Here is a 15,954-nt window from a genome sequence, read left to right as displayed (position 1 = left end):
TTAAAGGGGACCTATCATGCAAAATGCACTTTGTGATGTCTTTTATACATAAATGTGTCCCCGGTGCGTCGGGGAACTCACGCAGCGTCAGAAAATAAAACCCTCTCTCTTTTCCTCCGTACCCAAATCTTTTAAAAACGGGTATACAACGAGCGCTACAGATTTCCATCCGCTGTGACGATTTCCATCCGCTGTGACGTCGGCGGACCCACAGAAAGTTGCTATCAGAAACAATGCCTGACGTGTTTTGGACGTAATCTCGTCTTTATTTACATTAGCAAGCCTCGCTAACACTCAGAGCTAACCTGTACTGTAGAGCACATGTGTTTTAAAAAGCAGGAAATAAAAAAAAAACTCACCTTGTGATAAACCTGCAAGAGAAAAAGCATTTGAGCTCCATACTGTTTCAGAAATAATCCTTGACGTGGTTTAAACAGGATGGCGTTTTATCACAACCGAATGTAACTTTATTTTTCGGTAGAATTCTGATCAGGCATTACCTCCGCCTCCTCTTCTTTCTTTTTTTTCAAGCTAAGGACCCAAGATCCGCGTTTCTCTAACAGGGCTTCAAAAGAGGGGTTTGAGCAGTATGAGGCATGGCTACAATGGGTGAACTGTTTGGTATTTTGAAAAAAAAACTTCACAGACATGTTTTGTATAGGTATGGCCCTACAACATATGTTTCATTTATCATCAATAATTGGGCTTCTTGTGATTTGCATATTGCCCCAGTCTAAATTGCGATTTTGATCAAATGTTGATACATTGTGTAGCCCTGGTAACCTACATGTTATGGAAGGAAAACAGGCTTTTGACTCCCCTTTAAGGCTACTTCCTGTCAACAGTAAGTGATTACGAAGTGTTGTGGTAAATTGCAGTGTCTCTCTCTCTCTGTGTGTGTCCCTCCGCTCTGCAGGACATCGTGTCAGCGCTGGAGGACAGACTGAGGCCTCTGGTGCAGGCCGAGCTCTCTGTGCTGGTGGACGTCCTCCATCGTCCTGAGCTGCTCTTCCCCGAGAACACAGAAGCTCGCAAGAAATGTGAAAGTGGAGGATTCATATCGAAGTAGGTTTGAGAATTTGGCCCGTTGGTAGAGTTTAGAGGCAGCCAGGGTCAACATTTGAGTGAAGTAACATTTAACACATTTGAAATGCCTTACCCAATACAGACGAATCAGTGACAACAAAAGGTCTATTCAAGAAAAACTGTTATCAAAATGATCAGAGACATTTCAAAACATTATTACAGAAATGGCTTAACAAATCTAAAAAAAATCATACTCAAAATATGCCTTATATATCCTCATTATAATTACATAAAATGGCTCCAACAATTATAATTCATATTTGGGAGACCTTCCCTTACATCCTGGTGTTTTGTTGTGCCTGATAAGAACTCTGATGGATTACAGGAAGCCGGCGAGAGACAAAGAGTTGTTGTTGTTGCAGGGATTACCTCTCTACTTAGGGTTGCCATTGTGGAGTACATCGTTTGTGGAAAAGTGTGTCAACACTCACAAGCTTAGTTAGGCCCAATCCCAAATCACCCCTTCGACCCTAACCCTCCGTGACGGAGTGAACTCCTTCTTTAGCCACACTCGCAGCTGAATGAAGTTCCCTCCATTAAGGGTTAAGGGAGTAAATACAGCAGCAAGCTTTGGGACAAACTCCCCTCTCTCCGGCAGAAACAGGAAATGCCGTAACTGTATGTAACAACGATTTCAAATCAGCATTTCTTAGACACAAAATGTAAATTAATAACTCAAATATAACTCCAAACATCTTTAATTATGTTACTTTTTTGTAAAACTCTTTTAGTTTTAAACCTGATGTTTATAAGCTTCTTAGTTTAACAGTCTTTAAATATACANACGTACAATGTGTTGGAGCGCTAGCCAATAGAAGCGCACGCTTTACTTAGTGATGTCACTTTTTTTACTGAAGTAAACGGCTTAGTACGGTGTAGTTAGGTCTTGGTAGCCCAGGCTCACTTTATCCTGACTTTCCATTACAGTTTAGGAACTGGGGCAGTAACTATAGTAACGCAGTGTAGGCGGAGCCGTGACGTCATCTTCAATGAGAAACACAAAACCAACATCAGCCGTTAGCTGTTAGCCCTCAGAGCTCACAGCTCTATACATATCTGTTCAGAAACTAGACAGAAGTTAAACAAGTACAAACCACAGACTGTCTGTGTCATGGCGAATACAGTCGCTGGTTTATTTATGTCTGATCGGCCGTTGTTGTGAGTGTGGACGGTCGGAGCATATACTGCGTTAGCTTAGCCGATCTCCATTCAGAAAACACGCATTTGAAAAGGGTTTTCGCTGCCGTCTGTCTGCAGACTAGTCAAAGCATTAATTCACGGTTTTTACTAACCGGTATCAGTACAGTATGTAGTTACTTCGGCATCATTTTGAAACGTATTATAATTAAATCACGGTAAAATATGTTCATTTTGTTGTAGTTGTAGCCCCCTTGGCAGCGATTCTCTCACTAGTTTAGCATACTCAGCCCGGTTGTTGGCCCGGAAAGAACCACGATTTAGGAGAGCCAGAAAAACTGTGAAAAAGTACCCGCTAGCCGGAACTACGCCTAGTGGAAACGCAACCAAAAACGGGCCGGGTTTGGCACGGCGCGCTTAAACCGTGCTACGCGCTGCAGTGGAAATGCGCCGTTATATACTGTAGGTTTTTGTGCATGTAAATGGTCTGCAAAGGCTAAAATCCCAAAGGCACAGAACACAAAGATGAACCTGAAGATGAGCATAAAATGTTCTCTTTTTAGATTTTTAACCAGACATATCATTTAACTGCCATGTCTCAAGAAGATTGTGGGTTTGTGAAACAAATCCACAATAATACAGGGTAGAAAGTGTCTCCTGTCAGCTGAATGTGTAAAGCAGGTTAGTTTATGGAAGAGAGGGAAAGCAATAATGGCTTTTTATGAAGTGCACAAGCGACACGTCTGAGGGCAGAGTGGAACAGGACATACAGTTCTTTCTGGAGTGGTAAGACGGTCATTTGTGACATTGTCAGTCTGGAACAGAGTACTTAACTTAATTGAAAAAAAATAAAAAAAATAGGGCAGATAGTTTGAACTGCATTCTGCACAGCATTGTATAACGCTGTATTTATACTCATGTCTGGGAAAAACATCTAATTAAAACCCTCAAAACTGTTCAGATTATTCCTATAAATATATATAAATATCACGCATTAATACTATTATTCTGTAAATATAAATTATTATTATAAATGTATATAATAAATATAGATCTAATGACCCTGTATAAAACTGTGTATAGACATAATGCATATACAATACAAATGAGCCTACTTCATGTACATAAGTAATAATGTAATCTTACACTTCCATTTAACACTTGATTCGGCACTTTTTTCACTAATTGCAGTCTTTTTCATTATTAACAGAAACACTTAGACTTCTTGTTGATATAAATTATATGTTTTATTGTTTCTTTATGTATATATTCATATCCTTTCATTCCCCTTCTTGTATGTTTACGGTAAGGATCATGAGTTAGCCCGGCTAGCTTAGTTAGCTCTACATGTTGACTGTTGATCCGTAGGTTAGGGTTGCGTGTGTGTGGTTGTTGTTGGTAATGTGCCAGTGCAAACAAAATACTGTAGAAGTGGTTTCTAAATACATCCTGCTTTCGGTCATGGCTACACCCTGTTTTCTTGTAATGTGTGACTCAATACTCACTGGAAATCTAAGAAATCTCTGACCCGTCTGCTTCGGTTCAACTGGTTCCTCGCTCACACAGAGACGTTATGTAGTGCGAGTGAAGCTGACATTTCATTTTGTTTTGAAAAAAAGAAACAATTCCAATCATGAGACTACTTGTAATAGGCTACTGTCAATTCGCCAAGTTTTTCTTAACCAACCCATTTCCAATCAGCGGTTAATGTGGTTCCTAAAATGATTTCCTTCGAATTTCTTTTTAGCCTTTAATCAAGGAACAGCATTTCTTAGAACATATTTTTCAACACCTACTAATATCTCTTTTGTGATGCCACTCACCACACACCCCACACAGTCATTTAATCACAGTCTTCATGATATCCCTTCACTTATTTTCGCATTTTCACACTAATCAGCACCAGATGTGACAGGAAATGCGTGGGAAAGTGGGACGTGGTGGTCGCATCATACGTATGGTTTGCTTTAAATGCAGTTCACATGTAATGTACTGGACATGCATCTCCCCCGGTTTCTCTTAATTAGTCGTTGTGCAATTTCGAAGATAATATGACGTTAATAGCACCTGGATTTCTGGCATGCAATGTCTAATGTAGATGCATGTACAGATGTCGAGAGAAAATGTGGTATAACTTTATCTCTGCACCACATATTAATATGAATATCTTAAAAATGTAATGCATATTAATATTGCGTGATAATTAATTGTAGGCGTGTACGACATGATTCAAGATATTGGAGGGATTGATCCTTTTTTTTTTAACTATTCTTACGATCATTAAAAAATATATAAAATTATTATAGTGCGACTTTATTTTTTAAGAGGATCTGAAGCCAACATATATTTGTTTTTTATAAGTCTGTAGAATATAATTTGTAGACGGGGATATCTCAGCAGTTTCACAATTTTTCATTTAAAGGGGACCTATCATGCAAAATGCACTTTGTGATGTCTTTTATACATAAATGTGTCCCCGGTGCGTCGGGGGAACTCCACGCAGCGTCAGAAAATAAACCCTCTCTCTTTTCCTCCGTACCCAAATCTTTTAAAAACGGTGTGTACCAACGACGCGGATACAGATATCCATCGCTGTGACTGTTCGGCGGACCCACAGAAAGTTTTTTGTACTATCAGAAACAATTGGCCTGACGTGTTTTGGACGTAATCTCGTCTTTGTTTGCATTTAGCAAGCCGTCGCTAACCACTCAGACTAAACCTGTACTGTGAAGCACACTGTGTTTTAAAAAGCAAGGAAATAAAAAAAAAAACTCACCTTGTGATAAACCTGCAAGGAGAAAAAGGCATTTGGCCATTACTATTTCAGAAATAATCCTTGACGTGTTTAAAACAGATGGCGTTTTATCACAACCAAAATGTAAATTATTTCCCGGTTAGAATTCTGATCAGGCATTAGGCTCCGCCTCCATCTTCTTTCTTTTTTTTCAAGCGTAAGGACCCCCAGATCCGCTGCGGTGCGGGGCGGTTTCTTAACAGGGCTTCAAAAGAGGGGGTTTGAGCAGTATGAGTGATGAGCTACAATGGGTGAACTGTTTGGTATTTTGAAAAAAAAACTTCACCAGACATGTTTTGTATAGGTATGCCCTACAACCAATGTTATCATTTATCATCACATAATTGGGCTTCTTTTGTTGATTTGCATATTGCCCCAGGTCTAAATTGCGGATTGATCAAATGTTGATACATGTGTAGCCCTGGTAACCTACATGTTATGGAAGGAAAACAGGCTTTTGACTCCCCTTTAAGGCTACTTCCTGTCAACAGGTTAAGTGATTACGAAGTGTTGTGGTAATTGCAGTGTTCTCTCTCTCTCTGTGTGTGTCCCTCCGCTCTGCAGGACATCGTGTCAGCGCTGGAGTAACAGACTGAGCCTCTGTGGTGCAGCCTTGATGCTCTCTGTGTCTTTGTGGACGTCCTTCCATCGTCACTGAGCTGCTCTTCCCGAGAACACAGAAGCTCGCAAGAAATGTGAAGTGGAGGGATTTCATATCGAAGTAGGTTTGATAGATTATTGTCGCTCCGTTGGTAGAGTTTTGTAGTATGGGCAGCCAGTTGTTTTTGCTTTTTGTGTGTTACATAACATTTGTTAGTGAAGTTAATATTCTACACGATTTGTATACTATGCCTTACTCCTTGTGCAATACAGTTTGATTCGTAGATAGTTCAGTGTGACAACAAGATATGGGTCTTAGTTCAGAAGGTAAGATATGTTTGGTTTATCCTGAGAAACAATTGTCATGTGCGAATAGCTTTTATTGTTATCTCAGAAATGGGGCTTAACAACATTCTTAGGATGAGATAATGGATCAGTTGACCTTGAAGAGATATATGTCGTGTTTATTGAATCCTCGAGTGTGGTTATAATTACATAAAATGGCGTCGGCAACAATTATAACTTCATATTTGTGAGCCAGTTGCTACTCCTAGCGTGTGGTTTTGTGGTGTTGTCTCTGTGTGAAGTGAGAACGCTCTCTGATGGATTACATGTTGTGGAATAGTAGGCCGGCTGGAGATGTAGAAGTGATGGGTGTTGTTTGTTGCAGTGATTAGCCTCTCGTTGGTAGGCTGTATAGGGGTTGCCATGTGTGGTGAGAGGTAATCTTCGTTTGTGGAAAGAAGTTGTGTCAACACTGCAAGCGCTTGTTGTGAAGGCTCCGCAATCCCATAATCACCCCTTCCGACCCTAACCTCCGTCGGACGGTAGTGAACTCCTTCTTTTAGCCAACTCGCCAGGTATGAGTACGGGTGTTCTTGTATGAATTGGCCTTGGGTGTGGTAGTTATGAAGTGGGTTGTTTGTTTGTGTTTTGGTTGGGTCTGGGTTTATGTCAATTGGGAGTTATTGACGCTGTAGCAACCAGCTTGTGTACCAAAAACCTCCCGCGTCTCTCCGCAGGGATAATCAGGATATTATATGCCGTAACTGTATTCTGTCAATCGGATTTTCATAATCGAGTATGTCTTAGACACAAGTGTGGATATTAATAACTTAATATAACTCCATGAAACGTCTTTATTAAATTGTGTGGTAGTAGCGTTTTTTGTGTAAAACTCTTTTAGTTTATTAAACTCTGTTATGTTTATAAGCTTCTTAGTTCTTGATAATCGCTCTGGGTGTTTGTTGATTCATTAGTTATACACTAGAGAACTGTTGTTTGTGATGAGTGTCAAGATGCACACATATTATGTGCTTATTTCGGATGATTATTGTGAGACACAAGTTATGTGATACGCTGTATATAGTTAAAGAATATCACGATAATATGAATGTGTGTATCGATGATGGTTTTTGTTTTAACATCTCGTCGCTCGTGGTGGGGAGTTTTATCCAGTGGATGTTTGCTGGAAGCCTGGAACTACTTGTTTGGGTAGTGTTTGTATGTTGTGTCGAGGTTTGTTGGTTTTTGGTGGGGTTTTTTGTGGTGTCTGTTGGGTTTTGGTGTTTGTAAGAACAGCGTGTTTCCGTGACGTGATGTACAGCGTTTGGATTTGCCTTGGGTGCAGCAGGCGCACTGGNAACTTTATAATAAAATGCACACATTTACCTTTTTCTAGACTAAACACAGATGATCCTAAGTTAAAAACATATGAGGTTATCATGAGGTTGTTAACATCGCAGTTTATCAGTGGATGTTTGCTGGAAGCCTGGAACTACTTGTTAACAGCGTGTTTCCTGACGGATACAGCGTTGACTCCGGTCAGCACCGCTGCAGACTCGCTGTTTGAGGGCTTGATAGCCCACTCCCCCTCCACACCGCTTCACACTCGTTGGTTTGGAACAGCACTTAATATGGCGGACCCTCCGCGCGACCGCAAACGGAGGGGTAGTGTGTAGTGTGTAGTGTGTAGTGTGTAGTGTGTAGTGTGTAGTGTGTAGTGTGTAGGTGTAGGGTGTAAGTGGTGATTTGGGATTGGGCCTTAATCACTTGGTCACTTTCACTCATATACACGTGTTTTTAAAATGTCACGACCTCATGCTCCAAATCTGTTGTTTTGGGCTAACACAAGATCAGTGTATGATGACAGATATCGGCCAAAATATTGAATTTGTGTGTTTTTAACAATTGTTAACGTACTTTTCTTTCTCTTTTCCTGACCAGGCTGATCAAACACACCAAGCAGCTGCTGGAGGAGAACGAGGAGCGCCTGTGCATCAAAGTGCTGCAGACACTGAGGGAAATGATGACGAAAGACCGGGGCTATGGGGAAAAGGTACAATACCCTCTGTGTTCCTGTTCTTCATCATCTGCTTGTAGTCATGGCCTAGATTCTCCCCCCCACATGAGATAAAAGACTTCACAGGATAGACAGTGTCCCTCTGTCCCACTGCACCAAGCATTTTAGAAGACTTAAGATCAGAAAAACTGTAAACATAAAGGTAGAAACTGAGCTCTCCTTGGTTGCCTCTGGAGCCTGAACACAAAAAAGATCCATACGTAAGTTTTAAAGTCACTGCAGCAGGTCAGGTATTAATCCTACCGGTGTGTGTCCAGCTTTATATTTAGCAAACACTGGTCAATATTTAATAAACAAGACCATCCCCTCATTGCTTTCTTCCTTAAGGAACTTTTAAAACATGAAATCTATTGAAGTAACTCGTATCAACATCTTCACCAACAGTCACATCAAGCATGCCTTACACTAATGTTACCTAGCATTCATTGATTACTAATGACCTCATTAGCTACTAATGGAACTAATGTGTATTTGATGAAACCCTCAGCCTGCTTGTTTAATCTTCAAAGCAACATGTTTTTATTGATTGAAGGCTGAGATGGGAGCGCCTGCATACGACCACTTTTGTTGTTGCAGCTTTATGACATAAAGAAAAAAACAGACACATGAAAAAAGACCTCCGCATTTATTTAATGACTGTGTGTTGAGTTTTACCATCACCTTAAATGCTTCATAAGTCAGAATACTTTATTTATCCCAGGGGGAATTGGGTTTGTAAGGTTGCTCCACTTCAAATTAAATAAAGACTAAATCAATACAATTTTATAAACATGAATGGTTAAAGTATAATCTCCAATAAAATAGGAAATAACATATTTAAATAAACAAAAACACTGAAAGTAAAACATTTTCACATTATAGTACAATATATATGGCCTTAAAGGTCATGTGTTATTTGTTTATGCATATATTCACATGCTTTCTTCTCGACTAACTTTACGTTGTGCTTGTGTTTGTGTCACGCTTCACATTTGCACTCTGGTGACCGAGCTTTCACTCACTAACCCGCCGCACTAACTCTCTGCTCCCTATACCTCTTCTCTTGCAGCTGATTGCCTTTGATGATGAGATGGATGTGGCCGAGGTTGATCATTTGACTTACTACTGTGACGTACTTTAGACTTGTCTCCCACTAACACCGTGCTTGTGCTGCGATAGACATTTTAGTCTGTCTGTGGCTCTTAGAGTCGCCCCTTGTTAACACCCATTTTAAAACGTAGCATACTGATAGCATGTCAAGCTAACGTTGTCCGTTGTGCCTGTACAGTACATGGCAATGTAATTACTTGTGATGGAGTGCACTTCTTAGAGAAGAAGTAACTTTTAGAATAAGATTATTTTAATGAAAATGTCTGGAGACTTTACAATAATACTGCATTTTACCAACTGACATTAGGTATTCGTAGCAGAAGAGTTTTACAGATTGTCCATTACTTCTCCTATATGCAGCTAAGATTGCTCATCACAAATGGTGTGAGACTTTTGGGCTTTGAAGTTTCCGTGAAACAAAGGGGGACAATTTCTGCTTGCATTCTTTTCAATTGTCACACTGTCACATACTTTGCTCACACTTGGTCACATTTAAGATATGTGTAGCTTCTCAGTCACATTACATGAACACAGCAATAGGTTACACCTTCTTATACTCTTCAAATAGACATGAACATCCACTTGAACGGATAACACTTTGGTGATCAAAGTGACGTTTTTGGATGTTTTTGGACATGTACATGCTAATATGGAAAATGTCACACAAGTGGCCATTATGATACAATTATGCAGTTGTGATTTTTTGGACGGACATGAATATGAACTGCAACTGTTGGGCCCTGTGGTCAACATGTCAAGTTCGTTTTGCCAAGATACTGCACCCTAAACACTCCCTATAGCATCTCCTACTGTGTGTGTGTGAATGTTTCTCACTCCTGATCAACAGGTGCCATCTTGTATGGAAGCCTCTGCCTCTGCATGAACGATGACTTGTGTTGTTAAAGCCTTTTGAGTGGTCACTTGGACCAAAACGCTCCTATAAATGCAAACCATTTACAACCGTGAGGCGGTAATCTAGTTCATTATTGACTCTGTCTTGATTTGATAATCTCTGATATTATCATTATTTTAATTGCTCAACATCAATAAGATGTTTCTAGATTGCTTGTCACCTAATCTACATGCCACACAGCCCCTTTTATGATGGATGGTGGCCCTTTGCCACCATTACAAGAGCAGGTGTGAGTGTATATATAGCTGGGGATTCTCCATCAAACAGATCATAACACACTGAGCAGTGTGTGGAGTGGTGTGTATGTCATGTTGGAGCATTGCAAAAATATGTGTGTGGCCATGACTTCTGGCCTTAAAGAAGCGGATTAAACCGGTTTTCTGTTTATGATAGGGAGGAGATGTTAGGGGATTTTGGGTGTGTCTGCAGAGGAACCGTATCTCACGCCTCAATGGTGACAAATACCATTGGATGGAACAAATCCCACACACTTCTATTCATAGTTTGTTGGGGGGTTGTGTTTAGAAAAATTATATTTTTTCAATTGCTAATTAAAACGTTATAACTACCAGTAGATTTAGTCAAATTGTTAGGGTTCTGTAAAAGTCACAAAAGATGTTAAAATAAATTGTCCATGCTTCCGTTTCCTCATTTAAATAGCTTCAGTTCTCTTTATTCATACCACTAGTTATTCCACTCACCTTTAGCTTGCGCTTCTATTGGCTAGCGCTCAAACACATTGTACGTGATAGGCGGGGGTACGGGACATCTCTAAGCGACTGACAAATAAAAACATGGTCAGCGAGCTAACCGATCAGAGCAGACTGAGCTCTGGTTTCAGACAGAGGGTGAAAAGAGGTGCTGCAGCACAGGCAGTATGAGAAAGATAAAGGGCTTTTTGAACATTAAAGAATGTAAACATGTGACAGTAGAGACACTAAATACAAATATGAAACCTGAACATTAACATAATAGGACCCCTTTAAGATAGCCACTAGCCTTTAGACCAATTCTAGGTTTTTAGATGAGAACTCAGAGAAGCTATGGAAACAACTAGTGAGGAAGCATGTGAACAGATTCATCTCGATGACGACAGATATTTAATATGGTTAAATACTCGGAAAAAAGTTTGTGGACATTGTGTTGGGATTCTTTTGCTAACTGTAAAGTGTTCTTGATAGTAAATCAGTAAATAGATCGAAACTAAAAGCACGTATTGTCAGACCAGGAGAATCTGTACCAGCAGGAGACGGAACACTTAAACAAAAGCATGGTGAGTGCGAGGGAAGTCAACACGATGCTGGTTCTGGAAATGTGGAAATTGTCGGAAAAGGGTCTTTCCAGAGTTGCCAGGAAGCGATATGCTCTCAGTTTCTCTATTATGTCTCTCGGTCTCATTCTCCCTCCTTCCCTCCCCCTTTTTAAAAATGCTGTAGCGATGGAAATCCCCAGATTCCACAAAAACAGGGCTGTTCTCAGAGACCAGCTCTTTGTCTCGCCAACCCCTCCCATATGCATCCTAAGTATTTACACATACTCCCTCGCTCGCCTCCCCAGCACATGCTGCATGTCACTCATTCCAACTTATATTAACAGCAGCGCACATTACAGTTCCCCTGACAGACAAACAGAGAGACACACAGGCAGGCCAAAACCTCAACTTCCTCCAAGATAAACTGCTATGATAGCTGTTATGTAACCCCAGCATTTAGCCTGCTGCTGCTCCCTGACCCACCATAACACACCCACTCAAAGGTCTCAAGGAATGAGTGCAGCTGTCAGTTTCACTACTCTTTGACAGACCCCATCATTGTGTGTGTGTGTGTGTGTGTGTGTGTGTGTGTGTGTGTGTGTGTGTGTGTGTGTGTGTGTGTGTGTGTGTGTGTGTGTGTGTGTGTGTGTGTGTGTGTGTGTGTCCCACAGTCCCATTAGCAGAGGTTATCTCATTCCTCCAGAAATAGAAGCGCGATAAAATGCGAGCCCGGGGAAAACAAGGCACGACCCGGCCTGCCACCCTCGTTGTCAGGCCTGATCATATCACTCGCTGCATGTGTTAGTGTGTTTTCTTCACGTGGATGTGAGATCCGTTGTTTGTGAGAAGACAGGAGGTCGCAGGGGTCAGATGGAGATGATGCCCCATGTTCTCACAATGTAATGCTGCTTGCTGAGCACGTAACACATACATGCAGTCACCGTTATATAAGGGGCTATTTCTATGCCTGTGTGTTTCACAAGCTCTCCCTCTATCTGTGTTTATCTACTCATTATCCCGACCACGTATTATTTGTTTAACTGGAGATGCCTAGATAACCAGTTCCTCTTGTGCATATTTCTGACCACATCCGCACACCGCTCCTTTGACACATATTATTCCTAGAGCCATTTTTCTCTTCTACTTTCTGGCCTTCTCTAACCATCGCCAGTACACAACATATCCAGCTGCCACTCCCATCACTCACTCTGCCAACCTGCCCTCGGATAGACTCTGCTTGTCCCGGTTTATCCTCCTGTGGTTGAAGCCAGGAGACTCTGAGCTGTTGTTTCCTTTCCCGATCAACAGGGGGAGCTGCCGATGCGCCTCACCAACACACAGCGCTGTCCCAGTTTCCTTCACTTAATGCTGCACGATTCTTGGGCTCCAGCCAGCTCTCAGGAAGCAGTTACATAAGAGCCAAAGATTTTGTTTCCCCCTTTTTTTTTTTTCCCCTTCTCCGTTTTCCTGGAATTTTAAACTCTCCACTGATGTGTAACGTTCAGTGGTTATTGGCTATAAAAGTGCAGCTGAGATATCTTCCAGGAGACGGTAGCATGGTGGACTTCAACTTAGGCATGGGAAAGTTGGGGGTTTATTTTGGGTGGTGTGTGTGGGCACCTCAGCAAACATACCAGCTGTTAATTGTTTAGGTCTGCTTCTGTCACAGGCCAATGTTATACTGTCAGCAGAGTGGTATACAAAACTAGCCCTTTCCCGCGAGGTTTGACTGATTATGAACAGTCCATTCCTGCTATGACTTCTCAGTGAGGTGAGGTGAAGCAGTGTGTCTGTTTTGGGATATGAGTTAAGGCTCTCAGTAATCACAATGTAAACAGAGGAGCTCCCTGAGGAAAGTGCAACATCCCCTGATGATTATACAGATTCTTCTGGTCAGTGAGATAATATGACCTGAACTGCCAACTGTTTTTCCGCAAATGCCCTGAATCCCACTGTGTTTACATGACCTTGGAGGTTTTATCACACATTCTGGGAAAGCAAAACCAGTGGAACTGTTGCTGACAGTTTTTAGGTTAAGCCATCCAGCTGATGCACGTTGTTTAAGCGGCCAAAAGGAGCACAAGCAAGCTGTTGACAGTGGTTAACAGAGCTAATTAGATCAGGTTTCACATATTGCCCTTATTTTTTTTCCACCATGGGTTCCATTTTTAACTGAATTAGCTGAGGATAGCGGCGGTGTCAAAAATAGCTTTTGGTTGCATGCATGAAACATTCTCACATCACCTTTTTTCTGTGGAAATCTGTGTTGACGTAAAGTGGGCTTGATGGAGGGAAATTCCTGTCCAGTTGCACAATGAATCAGCATAAACCATCATGACTGGGTTTCAGAGGGAGACGTCGCGTATGTCCAATTGAGGTTGCATGTTTGTTATTTAGTTTGTGACAATAGATGATATCTCTAGAGTCTAGACTAGTGAGGTTTTATTTTGTGTGTGTGTTTATATTAAGGATTTCTATAAACTGCATTAACTGTAATCTGAATGTATAGGCAATCATCCAATTTTATTTTATATTTAATTAACTCAATCTGTAAATTATGTTTTTTAATTTATGCTTGATTATTATAATTGAAAAAAAATTAGTTTATACTATATAACAGTCTTGCCATTACCTACAATCCACACAGTTAAATATTTAAAGTTCAACCTATTTTTACTAAATAGGTTTATTGTTTATTTGTTCCAGTTGTTGAGCAAATGTACTGACAATCATTCAGTTGTATAACCCATTGCCGCTCATATCGTACAAGGATACAATGTACTTATACTTTCTTTTGTTTACAGTTTGAACCCTTATGAGTGCCCATAATCTGCTTGATCAAAATGAACTCTGGTGTTTCCTTAAGATCAACCAACATGCACACAGAGATAAATGTACATATCAGCATACCGATGAGTGTGCATTTTCTTGTCATTGCAGAGTGACAGACCGCCAAGCTTTGCAACAGGATGTTAATAGTGAACCACAGATTACTAAACACAGTGTAGCATTGTAGTCAAAAGCCTATAGTGTGGTGAAGGTCAAAACAGTGGTTCTGCTTTCTTGCTACTAAAGGTTAACGCTGCTCATCATCCATGCTGTCCAATTAGACGAGCTCCATAAAAAAAAGAGACGCTGAAATAAAACCATTGTCTACACACTGTAAGCAATCCATTATCCACAAGGTCTTGGAAATCAACATGTTTTTGTACTTTTTCTGTCCCCCCCTGGCTCTTTAAGTCACACACACATGTGCAGTTGTGCATGTGACTGGCAATCTTAGCGAGCATCAGAAAGCCACACATAGAAAGTTACATGAGAAAATAGGGACCATTTAGGGACAAGAGGTTTGTTTTTAAGGAAGTTACTATTCATTGGAAGAGTAAGCAACATGACTAATTCAACATCTTCAAACTCTGACTATCATCATCCTTTTATTTCCAATTAGCTGGCACCTCCACCCGAGCCTGAAGTCCCTGCCGAGGTGTGTTAAAGACCCCTACTAGCTTGTTGACTGCTAATATGGGTCCCATATGTACTTCATCCCATTACCCCCATGTTCAGTGTTACATGTAGCGCATGTTGTACTTTCAGAAAATCCTTATTAGTGAAACCAGTGGCCTTTTAGGACCTGCAGTAAGATTTCTGAGCACACTTGGGTACTGGCCAAAACACTGATGTGACATTACATCATAATCCTTTATTGAGAATATTATTTTTGTTCGTAATATTACTTCATTTTATTTGAAGTATTGGCTCAATTGTTCTAACTAGCTTACTGTTTGCAAATTATTTGTGAATAATGGATTAGATAATGCAGATCTATTCCATGTAGCTAAGTTTCAGCTAACTTTGCTTAGCTATGGTTACAGTTAGCTAGTTGACTTCCTCTTGACTAGAAAACAATTGTTAGTTGTACACCTTTTGTAAAATCAATACCTGTCATGGGTCATGTTAGCTGTGAAGTTGTTTCGCAAGCTACACAAAACACTCAAATAGTATTTCACTAGTGATAAGGTTAGCAAGCTACACAAAACACTCAAATAGTATTTCACTAGTGATAACGTTAGCAAGCTACACAAAACACTCAAATAGTATTTCACTAGTGATAACGTTAGCAAGCTAAGCCAGATAGCTGTTACTTAGCTACAATACATTGCCTTTGCATTGTTTGCTTTGTAGTGTGACCTGATGAAGTTGTTTGCAAACAGTAAGTTAGACAATTTAATATTAAAAGGATTAGCTGATGTTGTGTACTCAAGAAAGTATCTCTACGGTAGCTGCACACTGTTGGCGGCGCGCTATTGGAAAGCTACATTTAGACAAGTAATTGGGAGTGTGCAGTAACTTTGTATCCTTTACGGCCCGTCCACACACAGGCATGAAAAAAATCTTGATGCTGGGCGTGTCTGAAGCTTGGCGATTTTTTGCGACCAACAACCAATCACATGAATCTCCCGCCCCCGACATACAAAGCAATAGCAATGTTAAAACAAAGTAAACTGGATTTAAACTCCCCAAACAGGCGAAAACCTACCAGTTTCACCCACTGTCTCTGCCACCTCCCTCCATGCCTGGTTCCTCCGGTTTGTATCCCGGTAAATAGTTCTGGTCGTAAAGAACCGGGTGATTTGCTACCGTAATTTCTCGTTTGGAATATGAGGAAATGAACTGCGGTCTGGCTCTCCCAGCTTGCACGCGGTTTGATTGGCTAGCGCTTG

The 15,954-nt window shown here is 40.7% G+C and overlaps 1 protein-coding gene across 1 annotated transcript in view; it reads left to right on the top strand.

Annotated features, from left to right (window-relative positions):
- Window positions 1-14,961, top strand: part of LOC104955987 (inositol 1,4,5-trisphosphate receptor type 1-like) — a 56,282-nt gene extending 41,321 nt beyond the window's left edge. Inside the window, exons 37-40 of the mRNA XM_010783407.1 lie at window positions 917-1,065; window positions 7,844-7,955; window positions 9,028-9,063; window positions 14,682-14,961. Of these exons, the coding sequence (XP_010781709.1) occupies window positions 917-1,065; window positions 7,844-7,955; window positions 9,028-9,063; window positions 14,682-14,726 (342 nt within the window). The 3' untranslated portion in view covers window positions 14,727-14,961. The remainder of the gene's footprint in view (window positions 1-916; window positions 1,066-7,843; window positions 7,956-9,027; window positions 9,064-14,681) is intronic.
- The last annotated feature ends 993 nt before the right edge of the window (window positions 14,962-15,954 follow it).

Source organism: Notothenia coriiceps, unplaced genomic scaffold, assembly GCF_000735185.1.
Source record: "Notothenia coriiceps isolate Sejong01 unplaced genomic scaffold, NC01 NC01_scaffold00025094, whole genome shotgun sequence".
Lineage (NCBI taxonomy): Eukaryota > Metazoa > Chordata > Actinopteri > Perciformes > Nototheniidae > Notothenia > Notothenia coriiceps.
Note: the sequence above shows the minus strand (reverse complement) of the source record. Positions and strands in the feature narration are given on the sequence as shown.